Below are 19,704 nucleotides of genomic sequence, written 5' to 3' on the forward strand. Positions count from 1 at the left end.
GTTAGTGGAGTGAGTGAGTGAAGTGAGTGGAGTGGAGTGAGTGGAGTGCATGGAGTGAGTGGAGTGAGTGAGTGAGTGGAGTGAGTGGAATGAGTGAGTGGAGTGAGTGAGTGGAGTGAGTGAGTGGAGTTAGTGGAGTGAGTGGAGTGAGTGAGTGGAGTGAGTGAGTGAGTGGAGTGAGTGAGTGGAGTGAGTGAGTGGAGTGAGTGGAGTGAGTGGAATGAGTGAATGAGTGGAGTGAGTGAGTGGAGTGAGTGAGTGAGTGAAGTGAGTGGAGTGAGTGAGTGGAGTGAGTGAGTGAGTGGAGTGAGTGAGTGAGTGGAGTGAGTGAGCGGAGTAAGTGGGGTGAGTGGAGTGAGTGAGTGAGTAGAGTGAGTGAGTGAGTGGAGTGAGTGAGTGAGTATAGTGAGTGGAGTGGAGTGAGTGGAGTGAGTGGAGTGAGTGGAGTGAGTGAGTGAGTGAGTGGAGTGAGTGGAGTGAGTGAGTGGAGTGAGTGAGTGAGTGAAGTGAGTGGAGTGGAGTGAATGGAGTGAGTGGAGTGAGTGAGTGTGTGAGTGAGTGAGTGGAGTGAGTGGAATGAGTGAGTGGAGTGAGTGGAGTGAGTGGAATGAGTGAGTGGAGTGAGTGAGTGGAGTGAGTGAGTGAGTGGAGTTAGTGGAGTGAGTGAGTGGAGTGAGTGAGTGGAGTGAGTGAGTGGAGTGATTGAGTGAGTGAGTGGAGTGAGTGAGTGGAGTGAGTGGAGTGAGTGGAGTGAGTGAGTGAAGTGAGTGGAGTGGAGTGAGTGGAGTGAATGGAGTGAGTGGAGTGAGTGAGTGGAGTGAGTGAGTGAGTGGAGTGAGTGGAATGAGTGAGTGGAGTGAGTGAGTGGAGTGAGTGAGTGAGTGGAGTTAGTGGAGTGAGTGAGTGGAGTGAGTGAGTGGAGTGAGTGAGTGAGTGGAGTGAGTGGAATGAGTAATGAGTGGAGTGAGTGGAGTGAGTGAGTGAGTGGAGTGAGTGGAGTGAGTGGAGTGAGTGAGTGGAGTGAGTGAGTGAGTGGAGTGAGTGAGCGGAGTAAGTGGGGTGGAGTGGAGTGAGTGAGCGGAGTAAGTGGAGTCAGTGGAGTGAGTGAGTGAGTGGAGTGAGTGAGTGAGTGGAGTGAGTGAGTGAGTGGAGTGAGTGAGTGGAGTGAGTGAGTGAGTGGAGAGAAATAATCAGTTGTGAAAGTTTGGATACCACTACTTGAAAAAATGTCTTGTACCGTTGAAAATTAGTTTAATGTTTGGTTTGATTTAGAACATGTTTCAATGATTGCTTAATTTGAAACCATCCTCTCGGTTGAAATTGTGTCTGTGTTTGTAAATCAGATTTGAAACCATCCTCTCGGTTGAAATTGTGTCTGTGTTTGTAAATCAGATTTGAAACCATCCTCTCGGTTGAAATTGTGTGTGTTTGTAAATCATATTTGAAACCATCCTCTCGGTTGAAATTGTGTCTGTGTTTGTAAATCAGATTTACAAACACAGACAATCATTGAAACATGTTCTAAATCAAATCAAACATTAAACTAATTTTCAATGGTACAAGATATTTTTTCAAGTAGTGGTATCCCAAACAATCACAACTGCTTATTTCTCTCCACTCACTCACTCCACTCACTCACTCACTGCACTCACTCCACTCACTCCCCCTCACTCACTCCACTCACTCACTCACTCACTCACTCATCACTCACTCACTCCACTCACTCACTCACTCCACTCACTCACTCACTCCACTCACTCACTCACTCACTCACTCACTCCACTCACTCACTCACTCCACTCACTCACTCACTCCACTTCACTCACTCACTCACTCCACTCACTCCACTCACTCACTCACTCCACTCACTCCACTCACTCACATCACTCACTCCACTCACTCACTCCACTCACTCACTCCACTCACTCACTCACTCCACTTCACTCACTCACTCCACTCACTCACTCCACTCACTCACTCCACTCCACTCACTCACTCCACTCACTCACTCACTCCACTCACTCACTCCACTCACTCACTCACTCCACTCCACTCACTCACTCCACTCACTCACTCCACTCCACTCACTCACTCCACTCACTCACTCACTCCACTTACTCCACTCACTCACTCCACTCACTCACTCATCACTCCACTCACTCATTCCACTCACTCACTCACTCCACTCACTCACTCCACTCACTCACTCCACTCACTCACTCACTCCACTCCACTCACTCACTCCACTCCACTCACTCACTCCACTCACTCACTCCACTCACCCCAATCACTCACTCCACTCACTCACTCCACTCACTCACTCCACTCACTCACTCACTCCACTCACTCACTCCACTCACTCCACTCACTCACTCTACTCCCCCCCCCCCCCCCCCCGCTGCTGGTCCGTCATGGTCCCCACCCGCTCCTGGTCCATCATGGTCCATGTACCTCCTACGTACATCATGCTCATGTTTATGCTAATTCCTTTGTCAAAGCGTTTTTGCTTCCTCCCACACAGCTTAAAGGACGCGACCTGGGCTTGGCTGTTTTCACTCCAACGCTGCCCTCATGACAGCACAGTCCCTCCACCTGATGAAGGCCACTTGTGTTGTGGCCGAAACGTCGTGATTTTTGTTATTTTATTTTTTACCTACGTGACTTTACCGAAAAGAACCAAAGAGTATGGATCCTTGCAGTCACGAAAGCTTCAAATCTAGAATTGTGGCCTGGTTTTTAATTGGAGTGAGTGTGAGGATTGATAATGTTAGCTTATACTTGTAGTTGAGTTCAGAACTTTAACCGTTGTTTTAATAGCAAAGAAGAGCACAATTGTTTAAACTCGCTTGTGCGCGTGGCGTCACAACTTAGCGGGCTGGCGGAGGGGGGGGGGGTCCCTGAAGCCTGGAATTCCCCCTTCCCTTTTGGTGACCCCGGGCGGCTGTGTTACATCAAATAGGTGAATTGTCCTTTGGCAATCTGGAGATTTTTCAAATAGTCGCAACGGAGGGCTTTATTTCTTTATTTTAAATGGCCTTTTTACGATCTCCAGCTGCTGTTTGCTGGTCCTTGTCGTAGCGGGTGTTATTTATTTATTTAAAAAATTCCGGCAAGTATTATTAATATCAATTTTGGAAAAGGCCTATAGATACAACAACTGTCAGCTGCCCTAATGTGTCAAATACCTGGCAAATGTTATGTTGGGCAAACACACATGTGGCAAATGTTATGTTGGGCAAACAGGACGAATGATCAGCACGAGACGAAAAGAACATCAGAGAAATATTAAATACTCCCAAATACAACTGTCAGCAGTAACAGAATACGCGTGCCAACAAGGACACTCAATTGATTTTGAAAATATTCTTCGCTCTTTCGGTAAAGTCACGTTGAAGGGAAACAATAAAATAATAATATATATAAAAAAATAAAATTCTCACGACGTTTCGACCATAACACAAACGGTCATCATCAGTCACGTTGAAGGGAAACAATAAAATAACCTGATCATGACCGTTTGTGTTATGGTCGAAACGTCGTGAGAATTTTATTGTTATATATTTTATTATTTTATTGTTTCCCTTCAACGTGACTTTACCGAAAGAGCTAAGAATATGAATTACTGCAGTCACGAAAGCTTTAAATCAAAATTTGATTTAGAAAATGTTGAACTTCTGTGCAAAACCAGCTACTACTGGCCAAGGCTAATTAGAGAAGCTTTCGAAATTGAAAGAATTATGAATAATTGTAACCGTTCAGATAGCTACCTCTTTAGTGCTGCGTGGAAGAGAATCATCAAATAATACATTATTTAAATGCATGCCTATAAAGGGCACCATATTTCAATAGGGATTACCGTTGGTACAGCTATTTTAATACACACAATGGACAGGAAGGACAAGATGAAAGGGCTGTCATAATGCACATGATGTACGTTGACTCATAATTCTCCCCCCCCCCCCCCCCACTTTGCGCAAGAGCGCAGAAGTGTGATCACCACATCTACGCCTCTATATAAGGAACGAAACATTTAGACTTCTCCACAAATCTGGCTGTCGCCTGATGAAGCTAGTTGTAATTACTGGTGAAACGTCATACTCAGATTGTAAATATTGTGGCTTAGCTCTCCAACACACCGGTGTGCTGTACTCGTGACGAATTGGCATGTTGTGTTTACGTGACAACCCTTACTAGTTGGCTGTGTTGGGTGGTGGCGGGTTTTAACGACACATTTATATATTTACGCGATCTAACCCAAAAAACCTCTTCTGGATATTGGTCGCAAAAGCCTCCAATATCGTCCCTTCACCTAATGAAGGCCGCTTGTGTTGTGGCCGAAACGTCGTGAGAATATTATTGTGTTATTTTATTTTATCAATTTATTATTTTATGGAGCTCTTGTTTAACATGTCCAGTAAAATATGTACACGATAAACTTTATTACACACCACACACACGGCTAACTCATCACTCGTGTAAAATAAACACGGGCCGTCCATAAATGACGTCTAGCACCTAGTGGGGGGGGGGGGGGGGGGTCAGACATTTGTGACGATGTGTGACGGGGGGGTGGGGTGGGTTTGAGAAATGTGACGTCACATCAAAATGCGCCACTTTAAATAAATATATAATTGTGACATTTCGATTTAAAGCTTTCGTGACTGCAAGGATTCATCTTCTTTGGTTTTTTCGGTAAAGTCACGTAGAATGAGAATAAAATAATAAATTGATCAAATAAAATAACACAATAATATTCTCACGACGTTTCGGCCACAACACAAGCGGCCTTCATCAGGTGAAGGGACGAGACTGTCTGGTAGGACAGCGCTGGAGTGACAGACAGTCTCGTCCCTTCACCTGATGAAGGCCGCTTGTGTTGTGTGCCGAAACGTCGTGAGAATATTATTGTGTTATTTTATTTTATCAATTTATTATTTTATTCTCATTCTATAGAATTGTTATAACACGAATTTTTATTTATTAATTTTCATTATTAACTATTTGATTATTTAAATTTACTAAGGTCACCTTTTATTTATTCCATGAAGGAGCATTTTGCTTTTCCATGGGAGAATGGAGAAGCTTACATTTTGAATTTGTTTTAATGATTGTTATGAAACATTTTGATTCTAATGATTCTACCAGGGTTTTTCATTCTGTGGAATGAATATATGATTGTTATAATTGTACATTTTGCTTTGTTATACCACAAAGTTTAAAGTATTTTTTTAATAGTTATAATTACTTTTTATATTTTATGATTATAAGATAATTTCAATATATTCTGCACATATGCAGTTTTAGTTAGACGTTGAATATTTTCAAGTGAATTTTATGCTAAATTTAAGCTTTCCAAAGCCTCAGTTTTGTATACGTCTTTTCTCCTATAACATCTGAATGCAGCGCCACATTAAATACGCACTACAATGACAATAGTTTAAAGCGATTAAAGCATGTTTTATTTTCAAAATGGAAATATAATTTGGGGGGGGGGGCAGAGTTTTGTTACATCATATTTGAGGGGAGGTCTGACTTTTTGTGACGAGGGGGGGGGTCTAAAATCGTCCAAAATCGCGTGACGTCATTTATGGACGGCCCCATAGCACAAGCGAGAGAACGGGGGGGTAGCTGTGTGGGGGGCACAGTGATGGGTAGAGGAAGACTTGGTGGTACCTCTCAGTGATTGGTAGAGGGAGACGCGGTGGTGGCTCCTCTCAGTGATGGGGAGAGGAAGACGTGGTGGTACCTCTCACTGATGGGTAGAGGAAGAGGCGGTGGTGGAACCTCTAAGTGATGGATAGAGAGGGAGACGCGATGGTACCTCTAAGTGATAGGTAGAGTGAGACGCAGTGGTGGTACATCTCTGGGTGCTGCTGCGCAGAGGGTCGGCGCCGCAAGCGAGGAGGTCGTGACCCGGAGGAGGAAGAGAGCGCTGCCAAGCGACAGCGGTCCATGGAGATGGACCACAAGCACAGTCTGTGCATGCGGACGGTGGTTTTTGGAGGTGAGTGGCGTAGAGAGGTGAAACAGGAAAGTTCAGAGGGTGTGTGGAGGAGATAGATGAGATGGGAGAGTTTGGAGAGTGTGTGGAGTAGAGACGGGAGAGTTAGGAGAGTGGAATGGAATAGAGATGATATGGTAAGGTAGGAGAGTGTGGAGTAGAGTGAGATGAGACGGGAAAGTTCGGAGAGTATGTGGAGTAGAGATAAGAGGCGAGGCGATCTGTACCGGTACCTGAGGTCGCATCTGCACCACCCCCTTGATATATTATCTTTCTCAAACCTTCCAAACGGTTCCTCCTTTCCTGCCAAATCTCTCCCCTCCAGTCCTCAGCCAATTCCCTGCCTCCTCCTGCCCAGCTGCAATCCTGCCGCCTTCCATCTTCACGAGCCCTTCTCTCACTCTCCCCCCCCCCCACACACAGTTAATTGCGTCTCTGCGCCACCATGAATCCCTTCGTGTAAATTCTAAACTGAAGCCCACTGAGCAATTAAGCTCTTTTTCGACCTGGCCACAAATGATAGCTCAAAGAATTGGCTTAGCAGCCAAATAATCGAAACGCAAATTGATTCTACATGTGGAGGGAAAAATCGGAGGACCCGGAGAACAATTCACGTGGCCACGGGGAGAACGTGCAAACTTCAAATATGCAGGCATCAGGGTTGAGATCAAACCCACGATATCCTCTATCACAGGCGAGGTAGTCAACATCGAGCCACTGGGGTGCATACTCTTTGGTTCTATTGGGTAAAGTCACGTAGGTGAAAATAAAATAACAAAAAATGACGACGTTTCGGCCACAACACAAGCGGCCTTCATCAGGTGAAGGGACGAGACTGTCTGGAGGACAGCGCTGGAGTGAGAGAAGCCACGCTTAGATCACGACCTTTAAGCTGTGTGAGAAGAAAAAACACAAAGCGCCTTGACAAAGGAATTAGCATATAATTTAGCATTGAAATAGCTGAGTGATTAGCTTGTAACTGGTCACAGAAATAGCTATGTTAAAGTCAGAGCAGATACATTCACCGAGGCACCTAGTACTCATGTACATGTTCTGACTTTAACATAGCTATTTCTGTGACCAGTTACAAGCTAATCACTCAGCTATTTCAATGCTAAATTCTATGCTAATTCCTTTGTCAAGGGGTACCTCTGCGGATGTGTATACTTTAACTTAGCTATTTCAATTAGCCATTTCAATGCTAAATTATATGCTAATTCCTTTGTCAAGGCGCTTTGTGTTTTCCTTCTCACACAGCTTAAAGGTCGTGATCTAAGCGTGGCTTCTCTCACTCCAGCGCTGTCCTCCAGACAGTCTCGTCCCTTCACCTGATGAAGGCCGCTTGTGTTGTGGCCGAAACGTCGTGATTTTTTTGTTATTTTATTTTCACCTACGTGACTTTCCCCAATAGAACCAAAGAGTATGGATCCTAGCAGTCACGAAAGCTTTAAATCTAGAACCACTGGGGTGCCCCTGATCCACGCATTCTTACCTCCAAACTGAGACTCTTGTGCCCCGCACCCCCACACCCCCCTCTTGTGTGTGCAGACCCTGACAAGCGGACAGCGACCAAGCCTGCGGCCCCACGACACAGGTCCCGGAGCCCCCTGAGAGTGCGATGCTCCGTGGATGAGGAGTCGATTGGGTCCCGCATGTGCACTGTCAGCATTGGTGCAGGGGAGCAAGGAAGAGGTGGACCACGCCGACAACGTTCCCCACGTTCCCCACTCTGCCGCTCCCATCCGGTGGATGAGAACCACGATGGGCCGAGTTCCAAGCGGCCATCGTGAGTAGAGCTGCGAGTGCACACGAGCGTGTGTGCATGTGTACATGCCGAGCAGGGTGCAGGGTGGTGGAGCAGTGGGACCCATTGCTCTACAACAACACCAGGTTGACCCGAGTTTATTACCAGCCATGGCTAACATCAGTGACCAGCAATAATTGAACCGGTCCCGAGTCTCTCCTAGGTTGACTCAGCTTAAAAAAGATATCACCTGGTAATGTATGTAAGCATTAGCAGCCAAAGACAGCCAGATGTAGTGCTTGTCATTGTGCAATGTTTATATTTTAATATCTCGCTGACAATACTTTGCCCCAACAGCCTTCTTCGTAGGGCCATTGCCCAAAACGTCGCCTATTATACATTTCTTATTTTAAGGCCACAGTGTTATTGACTGACGAGTTTCTTCTCTATCCCACACGTCGGTGGGATGTAGTCTACTAGCGACTTGTAAGAAAGAAGTTAAAGCCCTGGGTGTAGCCTTGACACAGCCTAACTTAAAGCGTAGGTTGGCATAGCCAGGACAATGAATCCGCGTTTGTTTTTGGTGTTCGGCCACGTGGTGCCAATGCTTGACGTTAACCCTCTACCACCCAACGAGGTCGTCAAATTTACAAGATATTGTTTACACTCGCCGATGTATGGATTACATTCTGTTCAATGAATCTCCTCGCCGGTGGCTTAGGACTCTTCACTACCAACATTAACATGAATCAAACTTGACACGGTCTCCGTTTAAGTGAACCGCATGCTTAGCTCGCGTGGCTGCCTTCGGCTCCTCGTTCACCGCCGCGCCCTCTCGTTGTGTTCCAATCAGAGTGTGGAGCAGGCTGGGTCCAAGTGGTGCGCCGTCGCACACCACCTCCGGTCCCGAGGGCCATCGGTGGCAGCGGTTGAGCGTTGTCCCACCTGTGACGACACGGGCCGAGTCGGCGGAGTACCGTGCTCCGGCGCGCAACGTCAGCCAGGAACCATCCACTTGGTACCAGATCACGGTAAATGCAGTGGCCGCACACACGTGGACACAGTCGGTGGTTATCTCCGTGGTGTTATTGGTAAACATACTACGTGCTATCTGCTTTACAGTGGACCTTAATTATCCAGTGATGTCATATGCTGGCGTGATGGTCGGAATAAAAAAAATGAATTCAAATTACACAATTGGGATGACACATAGCAATGTTGCCCTCTCCCCCACTGCAAAAAACATGGAAGGACCCTCCACAAAAAGAGTATTGAAACTCAGTGAAGCTCTCCTGAATAAAAACGCATTGTAATAATACAGGGGCAGATCCAAAGGGGGGTAACAAGGACAATCCTTCGGAAAGCCTTTCGCAAACTGTTGGAGCAGGTGCTGTTCGTGGGCACCTTTTAAGGCCAGCATAGCACCTCAGGGTATAGTGTGGTTGTTACCTCAGTGCTCATGTTTACACACGACACCAGGTACTCATTTAAAGCTGAGTCGACCTAAGTGAGGCCAACAACCACTTTTTTTGGCCATGAGCGGGAATTGAACTTGGGTGGCCAAGGTTTGTAGGGCAGTGTGCAAACCACTGAGCCAGCACTCCCCGCAGACACACGTACACGTGCAGGTTTACAAATTGCTTGGGGTCTTGCTGGCTTGGTTGGAAATTTGGGATTGTGGGTCTGGGATATGACCTCATGAACTAATTCCTTTGTTGGGATCACTTTTTTGTTGTTTGTGCCTTTGTTTTGGTGCCATTTCTTAACTTGTTTGTTGATTCTTGATTTTGCTTGCTCGTAGGGTTTTCATTTGCTTTGGCAGTGGCTGTATGTGGGATTTGGTCCGAAAAATTATTAATGTCCGTTGTGGGATGCTTTTAGCATGAATGATGCTATATAAAAGGAAATATATCTTATTGTTCACTCCTGGCCACTGCTTCTTGTGTCCCCAGATTCCTTTTGGGAGGAAGTACGGCAAGGAGGGGCTTCTGCAGTTTCTGCAGCAGGGCTGCTGCACGCCCTTCACTCCGTTGCAGGTATGCGCGCGAGAGATTAAGCGATGTGTTCAAGCTGGACTGCCTACAATCCATCCTGGGTTTAACTATCCTGTGTTTAAACTATTGGTCAAATGTCCAAACTGTGATTTTCTATTCATCACTGTATGCCCAGATTAATGAAAAGGCTTTGATCTTGTATTTGAATAACAAAGTGATGGTGTCGATTTGTCAGATGTGGAGTGGGAGGGTATTCCAAACGGTAGGGGCTGTGCATGAGAAATCTCGTCCATCAATGGGACCATGCCCACCACGCTACACCATTGATGACAACACTGTGCCTCTCTCCAATATTGTGTCTGTATGTGTGTTCTTCTCAGTTCCACTTTGAGGGAGACATGGCAACATTCTATGTGGTGAACTACATGGTGGCCTTGAACCTCAAGGCGCTGTCACGGAAAATTGTCTTTCCCGACAACTATAGGGTGAGTGCGTCGGGGAGGCAGGAGGTGATAGGCCGACCGCTATGAGATGTAAATGTTACATCAGCTGTTTATAGCTGGAGATCACAGCATATCAATAGATTGTTTAATACATCTGTCCAGATCTTTGAGCGTACTTGACTTGAATGCGTACGTGTTTTTCCCCCGGACAGTGCAGCTTCTGCCTCCAACCTCAATGCTCATTCAGGGAATTTGCGAACAATCCTAATACAGGATCCTCGTGAACAAGTCTTGAGGCTGAGCAAGACTCTCCTGGATAATTAGAGGGCATCATTATTATCCTCATGTAGCCTTTCATAGTGGCCCCAAGAGGTTACTTGGTTGTTCCATTGAAATCCCCTGGGATGGCTGGAAAAGACAGCCAAAGTGGACTGGAGGGCTAGGCCAATAGGTGTGCAATTATGCATGGGTAAATGCATTTCAGCACACATAATGCATGCGTTTAGTCACACGTGTAAGAATCATTTGATTTTGGGTTGAATAGCTCATATACCATGTGTGACCACCCACAGCTATGAAGATTACAGCAATCGAAATCATAAAAAATAGTCATAAATCATCAAACTCATTGAATTGTTGGTGGAAGCCGGGATTCATTTAAAGAATCAATTTACTTTTTCATGTCATTTTAATCATTTCGTTTTTACTGCTTCCCATTATTCCCATCTCATTTTTACCATTTTCTTTGATCCATTTGCCAAATTTCTGCCATCTTGCTGCCATCTTTCCCCCTATGTACAAAAATGATACAGCAAAGAACTGAATGCAAATCGAATACTTTACACGTGATTGGTGACCAGGGCTCACTGTGGAAAATTAAGCATATCCTGGTTTCTTGAGTTCTCTCGCACCTGGTTGCACAACATGCATTAGAATTGTGACACATACACACAGACATGCCCACGCATAAATTGATGCAACTTTCGCGAGCGAATGGGAGCATCGTCGCATCCCTGTCGGGCCAACGAGGTAAGGGAGGGGTGCCAACGTGCCGGCGGCCAGCTGATCGGTGTCGCCGCTTTGTCCGTGTTGCAGGCCATCGTCTTGATGCGCCCAGTCCTAGGCCCACCGTCTCCGCTCGCTGGGGACCTAACGAAGGACGACCAGCGGCTGATCGAGGTGAGGAGGCCATGCGTACAGCCGGCACGCGGCTGCTCTGCTCTCACCTTCGTTCTGTGTGTACGTGTTGGTACATCAGATTGTATGTTGGTATATCAGATTGTTTACGTGTTGGTACATTAGAATGTGTCTGTGTTGATACATCAGAATGTGTTGGTACACCAGATTGTACGTGTTAGCACATCAGAAGTTATCATCACATCTATCATTACTCTCAACACCATCATACTCACCATTGACATCAACTTCATCACCACCACTCACATCATCGTAATTACCTTCATTACCATCATTGTTTGTTACCAACAGGAAGAAGCTGAGCTGCCACAGCCACCCGCATCCATGTCCATGATGGTGCCCAAAGTCATGGCACCCTCTGCTCAGCCGCCGACTGTGCTTCCCGCAGCTGAGCGACCCACAGCTCTCCCAGCCACGGCTTGACCTCGCAAGGCTCAGCCTCGCGAAGATCGGGCTCCCATGGCTCTGCCACGCACAGCTCTGCCACCCACAGCTCTGCCAACCACACCTCAGCCTCCCACACCTCTGCCACCCACACCTCTGCCACCCACACCTCTGCCACTCACACGTCTGCCACCCACAACTCTGCCACCCACACCTCTGCCACCCACACCTCTGCCACCCACACCTCTGCCAACCACACCTCTGCCAACCACACCTCAGCCTCCCACTGCTCTGCCACCCACACCTCTGCCACCCACACCTCTGCCACCCACACCTCTGCCAACCACACCTCTGCCACCCACACCTCTGCCACCCACACCTCTGCCAACCACACCTCAGCCTCCCACACCTCTGCCACCCACACCTCTGCCACCCACACCTCTGCCACCCACATCTCTGCCATCCACACCTCTGCCACCCACAGCTCAGCCTCCCATCGCTCTGCCGCCCACCTCAGCCGACATTCAAGGCCTCATCGCGAACTTCCTCAAGGAGTAAGGAGCCTTCCAATTCCCTGCACTCACTCAGACACGAGGGTATCCCAGCCTATGCTTTTATGTAATATTTCATCATCATCAGGAATGATCAATGCACTGCTAGGTAAATGCTTCCCCAAGCCATCACTATACAACTGCCCTGCAATGGAATAACCTACCTACAATCGATAGACAAGCTCATTTATACGCTCCAACTCCTGGATGGCCTTGCCCGTAGGCACATTCCCTCCCTTGGATGTCACCCAGTACTTAGTCTAGACTAATGACCATTATTCCTTCTGCCAGTGTGTTCTGCTCAAACCCACTTACTTTTCTAATCACTTAGAATGGTTTCTTTACGCTGCATATTTTGTTTAAACCACGTCTCTCTCGTTATTACCGTTTTCCGGAGGTACTGCCTCCCTTCTACAGATTTGTCCCAATATCTTAATTCTATCATGAATTTATCATTGAATATCAAAGTGCAGCCCTGTAATTCCTTGCGCATTCTACTCCACTAAAGGGAGAGCTGTAGAGAACCCTCTATCGTGTATTTTGCCTAGTCTTCCACAATGGCCGGACATCTTGAAAGGGTAGGGAGTACCCACACTTGACCCCAACACTGCCAATTGAACTAACTGTGGTGGACAGCTGGCTGGACAGAGGTGGGGGGATTCAATCACTTTGCACCTTTGCTTCAACGTTCGCTTACAGAACATTACACTGGCAACCTCTGATTTGCAAGTCCAGCATAATAACTGTTACACCACTGCATCATCCAATTATTTATGCAACAATTCATTGCGACTCTTTTATCATCACAAGCACGACTCTATACTTGCATCGTGAACAAAATAATTGAGTTGACATTATGAATCGATAGTTGGCTACGCACTCGGTGATTAAAGTGCGTTGCTTGTGCATTGGCAGGTACTACGGTCTTTATGATACCGCAGACCGCGAGGGTCTGCTCAAGAAGTATCAAAAGGATGCCCTCATCACCATCTACACCCCCTCAGAGTGAGCTGACAAACACACAAACACTCACAAACTGGCCAGCAAGCCTGTCACATGAAAGGATGAATTGGTATTTGCCACAGACCGCTCCCGAGAGACCATGTTACATTGAATTTTGATTTAAAGCTTTCGTGACTGCAGGGATTCTCGTATCGTTGCGGATACTGATGTTTTAATTCCAGTTTTAGAAGCCATATTTCATTTCGAAGCATTTAAAGCAAGCTTCTGATTGGCTGCTTGCGGCTACGTGAAAAACTCCACACGTTTCGGCGCACTTTAAATGGCCTGCTCTTTGATGACGCTATAGAAGTTGTCATTAATGCTTATAACTGCCTGTTCCGATGATAAGCAATGTAACACGTATTCTTGGTTCTTTCGGTAAAATCACGTAGAAGGGAAGCAATAAAATAATAAAATATAAAACAATTAAATTCTCACGACGTTTCGACTGCAACACAAGCAATCATCAGGCGTGAAAAATTTTCTTGCTGTGGTTTTCACACCTGATGATGATTGCTTGTGTTGCAGTCGAAACGTCGCGATAATTGTATTGTTTTATATTTTTATTATTTTATTGTTTCCCTTCTACGTGACTTTACCAAAAGAACCAAGAATACGTGTTACATTGCTTATCATCGGTACAGGCAGTTATAAGCATTAATGACAACTTCTATAGCGACATCAAAGAGCAGGCCATTTAAAGTGCGCCGAAACGTGTGGAGTTTTTCACATATAACTGCAAGCAGCCAATCAGAAGCCTGCTTTAAATGCTTCGAAATGAAATATTGCTTCGAAAACTGGAATAAAATCATCAGTTTCCGCAACGATACCAGAAGAAATGCTTTGCGAAAACAAGGAAATTAAATCACACTTGTGGATGTGAGTGTAGCCACTCCGTTTCCTAACACTCCGGATCTTGTTTCTACCTCCAGGAGCAGCCTGGGAGAGAAGGGTCCAGACAAGTCGACCCCAGAAGATTCACGTGAGTGTTGGTCACGAGCGATGTTTGCAGATCCGCGCGTCACTGTGTCACCGCTCATGTCATTCTGTCACCGTGCGCCATGCAGTTTTTTTCTCCTTGCTCTGCACCTCCGATGCAACAGTTGACTACGTACAGTGCAAAATAAATGTTCCATGTGCATATCTGTCGCCACTCGTATCACCACAGTTTCGTTGCCCTCCTGCCCCCTCATCCCACAGCACAGCTCAAGTGCGAGCGGCTGACGGCGGAGGACTTCATCAAAGAGCTGACGCACAAGAATCACGATATGTCCTCCTTCACCACCACCGTCAGCCGTGGCACGGTGAGCCGTGGCCTTGCATCAAAACGCCCTCATTGACATAGCCGCTGGCTCTGCTTAAATACAAATTGCTGAGCTTATGCGGCCTGAGTTACAAACCTTTCCTGTGCACAAGGCCCTCAATTTATGCTTAGAATTTTTACTATAATTATTTTGACTTATTCTTTGATACCCTTATATCTATGTAAAATGTCCACCTTTCCAAGATTAAACATGAATTATTACGTGAAACGTAACTCTTAAGAGAGATTAAAGCCATCTTCTTGGCCTTAAATATACATTATCCCTAGACTTGACACTCGATCCCATTATAATCCCTAGCAACATCTCTCTCTCTCTCAAACCTTGACACTTACAAAAGCCAAGACTCACACTTACTCTAGCCACAGCACTAACCCTGGCCGAGACCCCAACCCTGCAGTCTCCACCTCTAGGGTTGCTTACAAATGATGGGCGGTCGTGTTTACTTGTGACTCTCACTTTACAGGATACCCAGGTCAACTTCACCGTCCATGGCTTCTTCAAAGAGAGTGAGTATTTGCATAGTCACATTCACCATCAGCTTCGTCATCAGCAGTAGCATCATCACCAGCATCACTGACATTGCATTTAACTACACCAGGTGCATTCTGCACTGCATGCCATAAGCACCACCTCACCATTGTAATTGATCCTGCCATGCGGTTTATGTTAATGGCGTGGCTCTCTCTTGACGCCCGTGCACCTTTGTCGTGTGTGTCGATCCTCAGCCAAGCATTGCCAAGAGTCTGTGAAGATGTTTTGGCGGGTGGTGCAATTGGTGCCAACCATGGACGGCAGGTGAGTCACTTGCACCATGACCCAACACATCATAACAACCGCCGTTCGCCACTAAGTGGCAGTGATGTCACCACGGCGCTTGTGCCAGCCTATGTGCACGTTGAGGCCACTTGAAGTGTGGAACGCCCGGTGGCAGGTCACGGGGCAGACGCAGGTGCTACGGGTCGACTGAGATGGCTGGCCAATGCACCACCTGTGCCCCCTACTATGCCAACTTGCTGTGCTTTGGCCACCCAGCGCTCCGCTCGTTGTTTTGAGCGTCACTCCTCCCCCATTGTTGTTGGAGGGCGACTGCCTCCAACTACCCAGTAGCATTCTTAACGAGCCTCCTCCACAGAGGCCGATTTTAACACGGCGGGTACCAGTCATCGGCAAGTCCACTCAGGACCACATCCTCTTGTACCACATCACTCCATCTCTTCTCTAGCCCATTCCGCGCCCGTTTAGCCCCCTTTATCCAGCCGAACAAAAGCTGTTTAGGCATGCGGTGGCTGGGCATACGGGCTACATGACACATCATATACACACAGCCACAAACACACACCATGTTTTCGCACACAGACAATACATGCTTTCCTTTCCTCTGCTCCCTCTCCCATTCCTTTGCTTCTTTCTTAACGAAGTTGCATACTCTTGATTTTCCAGAAGGCAGTACAGCAAGTGTGGACTAATCTCCATCTTGTCTTCTGTATGGGATAGAGTGTTGACCCCTTGCCCATGTGTGTTTCCTTCAGGTGCTCCATTAGCTTGCTGTTTAACTAAGTAATGTCTTATTATTTTTTTGACCTGCTTGTGTTGACACCCGGCAGGCCATCTGTCGCGAGTGAGCGGATGTTCATCCGCGAAGCTCTTTCAAGTGAGGTGCCCCCTGCATTCGCCTCAACATCAGCGACGTCCAGCAGCTGCCCGCTTACTGCGCTCACCTCGTCCCAGCAGGAGACAGTCAATTCATTCGCTGAAAAATCCCACATGACACCGGAGTGGTCGCAAAGGTGGGCGAGAGCACGTGGGAACTGTCTTACAGCCACACACACGTGCACACACGCATGATGTCATGCTTCATTGCAAGAGTAATGAGACACAGCCCAGCAGGAGCCATTTATTCTGCCAAACCCTTATAGGGGCACCAGGGTCTTTAGACTCGGACTGTTATGTCCTTCTTGCCCCTTCACTCCCCCCTACCCCTTTTGTCCACAGACAGAGGAAAGCGTCAGTCATTTTGTAAAGATTATTAAGGAGACAATGTATGCTTGAGGTGGCTTACTCCGGTCCCGAGTTTAAACGATAATTTTTGGTACGTTTCGACAAATTTTGTACAAACATATGGCCATAAAGTCGACTCGAGTGAGGGGCGACTTGACGGTGCGTCTCTGCTGCGTTGACCCCGTGACGGCGCTATTCCAAGCGTGTGGATCCCATTGAGAAGCGAGCCAAACGGCACTGTGTAATGGGGCTGCACGGTCGATTCTCACCAGGAGCTGGCATGAACCCGTTTCAGGTGGCCATAGGAATCTGGTCCACAGCCCAGGCACTAGACTTGCAAGCTGGACTGTGGAAAAAAGGCACTGACGTTCTCTTTGCCTCCTGTCCGCGCTCGCCTCCACAGATGCCTGGAGCGGAACAATTGGAATTTCTCCAAAGCGGCCGACGACTTCATCCACCTCTACGTGAGTACCGTGCCGCCCACAATCCTGACCGACACACGTAATCGCAACTGCACCGGCGTGTTCACATTTTGGCGACCGTCGCTAATGATGCCGCTTGTCTCCCTCTCCACTCTGTTCCCTCCTCTCCTCATTCCCTCATCGCAATTGCTGCTCCGGTTTTGGCTGCGGCTCCTGCACGGTCGCCAATCGTCGTTCCCGTCGTCAGGAAGCAGGGAAGATTCCGGGGGAGGCGTTTCTGTGATCAGGCGTCATCCAGAAGCAGCGCCCCACCAAATGGACCCTGACCGCAAAATTTATTTTTGTATCAAAACCGTGATTTTCTGTATTGTAAATACATATTCATTATATTATACATTTTGGCTGTCGTGACATTTTTTTAAAGCATTCTTGTTTGGTGACTAAATTAAATTGTGGATCTCTCCAGATAGCGGTGTACTCAGTACAGACCGCTCGCATAGCGCTCACTTAAAGAATCAGTTTCCAACACCCTTATTTCTTAAGTATGAGGGCTTCATTGGGGTATTGGTAAAAGTGATAATACAGATTGTAACCATTTTATAAGAATTTATGATAACATCAGTACAATGTCCTGTACCTCATTTTAAGGCTGAGTCTGCCTCGTGAAGGCCCAAGACCCGTTAAAATATGCACCACTGTTATTTGTATTAAGTGGGCATTGAACTCCGTTTACCAGGTTCACAGGAGAGTGCACTAACCACTGTGCCACTGGCAGGGGTGGAGCCAGGATTTTGACTTTGGAGGGGCTGACTTCAATATTCTGAGATATCCACTGTATGTTTTCCAATGGGCGCCACAAATGTATAAAACAAATATTATTGGATTTGAACGCGGAGTTTATTAATAGGTCGGAGCCGCTGATGTGGCTAATAAGTTTGATAAGTTCGAAAGGCTGCCGCTCAAGCAGCCTGCAGGGCAGCACAAGGTGGCAGCCAGCATTTTGCAGCAGCCGGATATCCGGTTATCCCAATTACCGACTTTCTCAAAATTTCAGGGGGGGCTCAGCCCCCCCCCCCAGCCCCCCTGTGGCTCCGCCCCCCCCCCGCCCCACCTGTGGCTCCACCCCTGCCCACCGGTCCCCATTAAGTTATTCCTCAACAACAGCAGCCGCTGCTCACCACTAAGTGGTGGTGATGTCACCACAGCGCCTGCACTATGAAAGGCGTACTTTGAGGCCACGTATAGTGATAATTGTTTTTTTACCCTTTTATCTGGCAACAAAACTGACACCTTTTTTTTACAAGGAGTCATGTTTACATTGACCACAATACCTGCGGTCGAAACGCAAACAAAAAACAACAACTCTGATAATGTATGCACTGTCCTTGAAATTGATTGGTCCACACCCGAGACTGCTTTCTTTAGAGCCTCGTCTCACATGGTGTTGGACCAGAAGACGCCAACAGGCGCACAACTCAAAGACAATGCACCATCAGAGTATGAGAGCTCAGGGTAAGCATTTACACCATTGGAAACCTCATTTGCCAGGAACAAAATATGATAATTGTTTTTTTACCCTTTTATCTGGCAACAAAATTGACACCTTTTTTTTACAAGGAGTCATGTTTACATTGACCACAATACCTGCGGTCGGAACGCAAACAAAAAACAACTCTGATAATGTATGCACTGTCCTTGAAATTGATTGGTCCACACCCGAGACAGCTTTCTTTAGAGCCTCGTCTCACATGGTGTTGGACCAGAAGATGCAATCACGACTTGTAGCAACTACTACGACTTCTACGAGGCCTACAACTAAAACAACTGACATGACTACTATCGCAACAACATCAAGCACAACCATGACTACTACCACAGCTACAAACATGACAAGGACCATTTATTAACAACGACAGCAACAACCACAACCTCTATTGCAACTAACATGACATCAACCCTCACGGCATTAACCACAACTACCTCAACAACCATCGCGCGAACTTCCGACATCCACGCAGCGGTGGCTTTTGGCAAACCATCGAACAAAGACGGTCACTGCATCGCGCGCTTTCAGATGAGCATCTACGGCCGTCTGGAACGCTCTTCCTTTCCGATATTAGGAAACCACTGGAGCTGTGCACTTTGACATCATCTACAATGAAAACGCATTTGCGTAGAACTGCTTTTTGTACATAGCTTGTTGTCTTCCCCCGCACCTCCGATAAGTACGGTCGGCTACGTACGGTGCGAAAGAAGTTCAACATACTGTACATACATAAATCAATTACAACAAAATCCACAACCACAACAACGACAGTAATAACTCGATATACGAAGTAAATGCGTTCCTGGAGATTCGTTCGTATATTGAAACTTCATATATTGAATAACGTATCACAGTAGGATGAGGATGCGCTCCCAGCCTTCGTACCTTACTATTTAAAACTACGCGAATAGACATTTTAGAACTAACCATTCGTATTGAAAACAATATGAAAAAAACATTTAATATTGTACGGTATAAAAATTAAAAACCGACATTGATAAAAAAATAAACTTAGCTAAGAAACGTAATTTTTTTCATATTTATATTGCACCAGAGACCGATGAATTCAATATTTATTGATGGAAGTTTTTATTTAT

At 46.6% G+C, this 19,704-nt stretch overlaps 2 protein-coding genes and 2 long non-coding RNA genes across 4 annotated transcripts; all 4 read left to right on the plus strand.

The window, feature by feature from the left end:
• Positions 1–7,390: 7,390 nt before the first annotated feature.
• Positions 7,391–9,732, plus strand: LOC142922574 (uncharacterized). Its single transcript, XR_012940166.1, has 3 exons — positions 7,391–7,787; positions 8,599–8,776; positions 9,698–9,732. It is a non-coding gene; the product is annotated as an uncharacterized LOC142922574 (long non-coding RNA).
• A 120-nt stretch (positions 9,733–9,852) lies between these two features.
• On the plus strand, positions 9,853–11,761 carry LOC142922576 (uncharacterized). The gene is made up of 3 exons (XR_012940167.1): positions 9,853–10,224; positions 11,278–11,361; positions 11,671–11,761. It is a non-coding gene; the product is annotated as an uncharacterized LOC142922576 (long non-coding RNA).
• Positions 11,762–11,838: 77 nt separating this feature from the next.
• LOC142922573 (uncharacterized) lies at positions 11,839–14,656 on the plus strand. The gene is made up of 4 exons (XM_076063381.1): positions 11,839–12,317; positions 13,230–13,319; positions 14,249–14,298; positions 14,517–14,656. The coding sequence occupies exons 1-4, from the start codon at positions 11,839–11,841 to the stop codon at positions 14,654–14,656; spliced, it is 759 nt and encodes a 252-aa protein (XP_075919496.1).
• Positions 14,657–14,999: 343 nt separating this feature from the next.
• Positions 15,000–17,455, plus strand: LOC142922575 (nuclear RNA export factor 1-like). The gene is made up of 5 exons (XM_076063382.1): positions 15,000–15,147; positions 15,367–15,436; positions 16,246–16,428; positions 17,043–17,103; positions 17,309–17,455. The coding sequence occupies exons 2-5, from the start codon at positions 15,393–15,395 to the stop codon at positions 17,342–17,344; spliced, it is 324 nt and encodes a 107-aa protein (XP_075919497.1). The 5' UTR covers positions 15,000–15,147; positions 15,367–15,392; the 3' UTR covers positions 17,345–17,455.
• Positions 17,456–19,704: the final 2,249 nt, after the last annotated feature.

Source organism: Petromyzon marinus, unplaced genomic scaffold (assembly GCF_048934315.1).
Source record: "Petromyzon marinus isolate PM22_M1 ecotype Great Lakes invasive population unplaced genomic scaffold, UKy_Petmar_22M1.pri1.0 PM_Scaffold_108, whole genome shotgun sequence".
Taxonomy (NCBI): domain Eukaryota; kingdom Metazoa; phylum Chordata; class Hyperoartia; order Petromyzontiformes; family Petromyzontidae; genus Petromyzon; species Petromyzon marinus.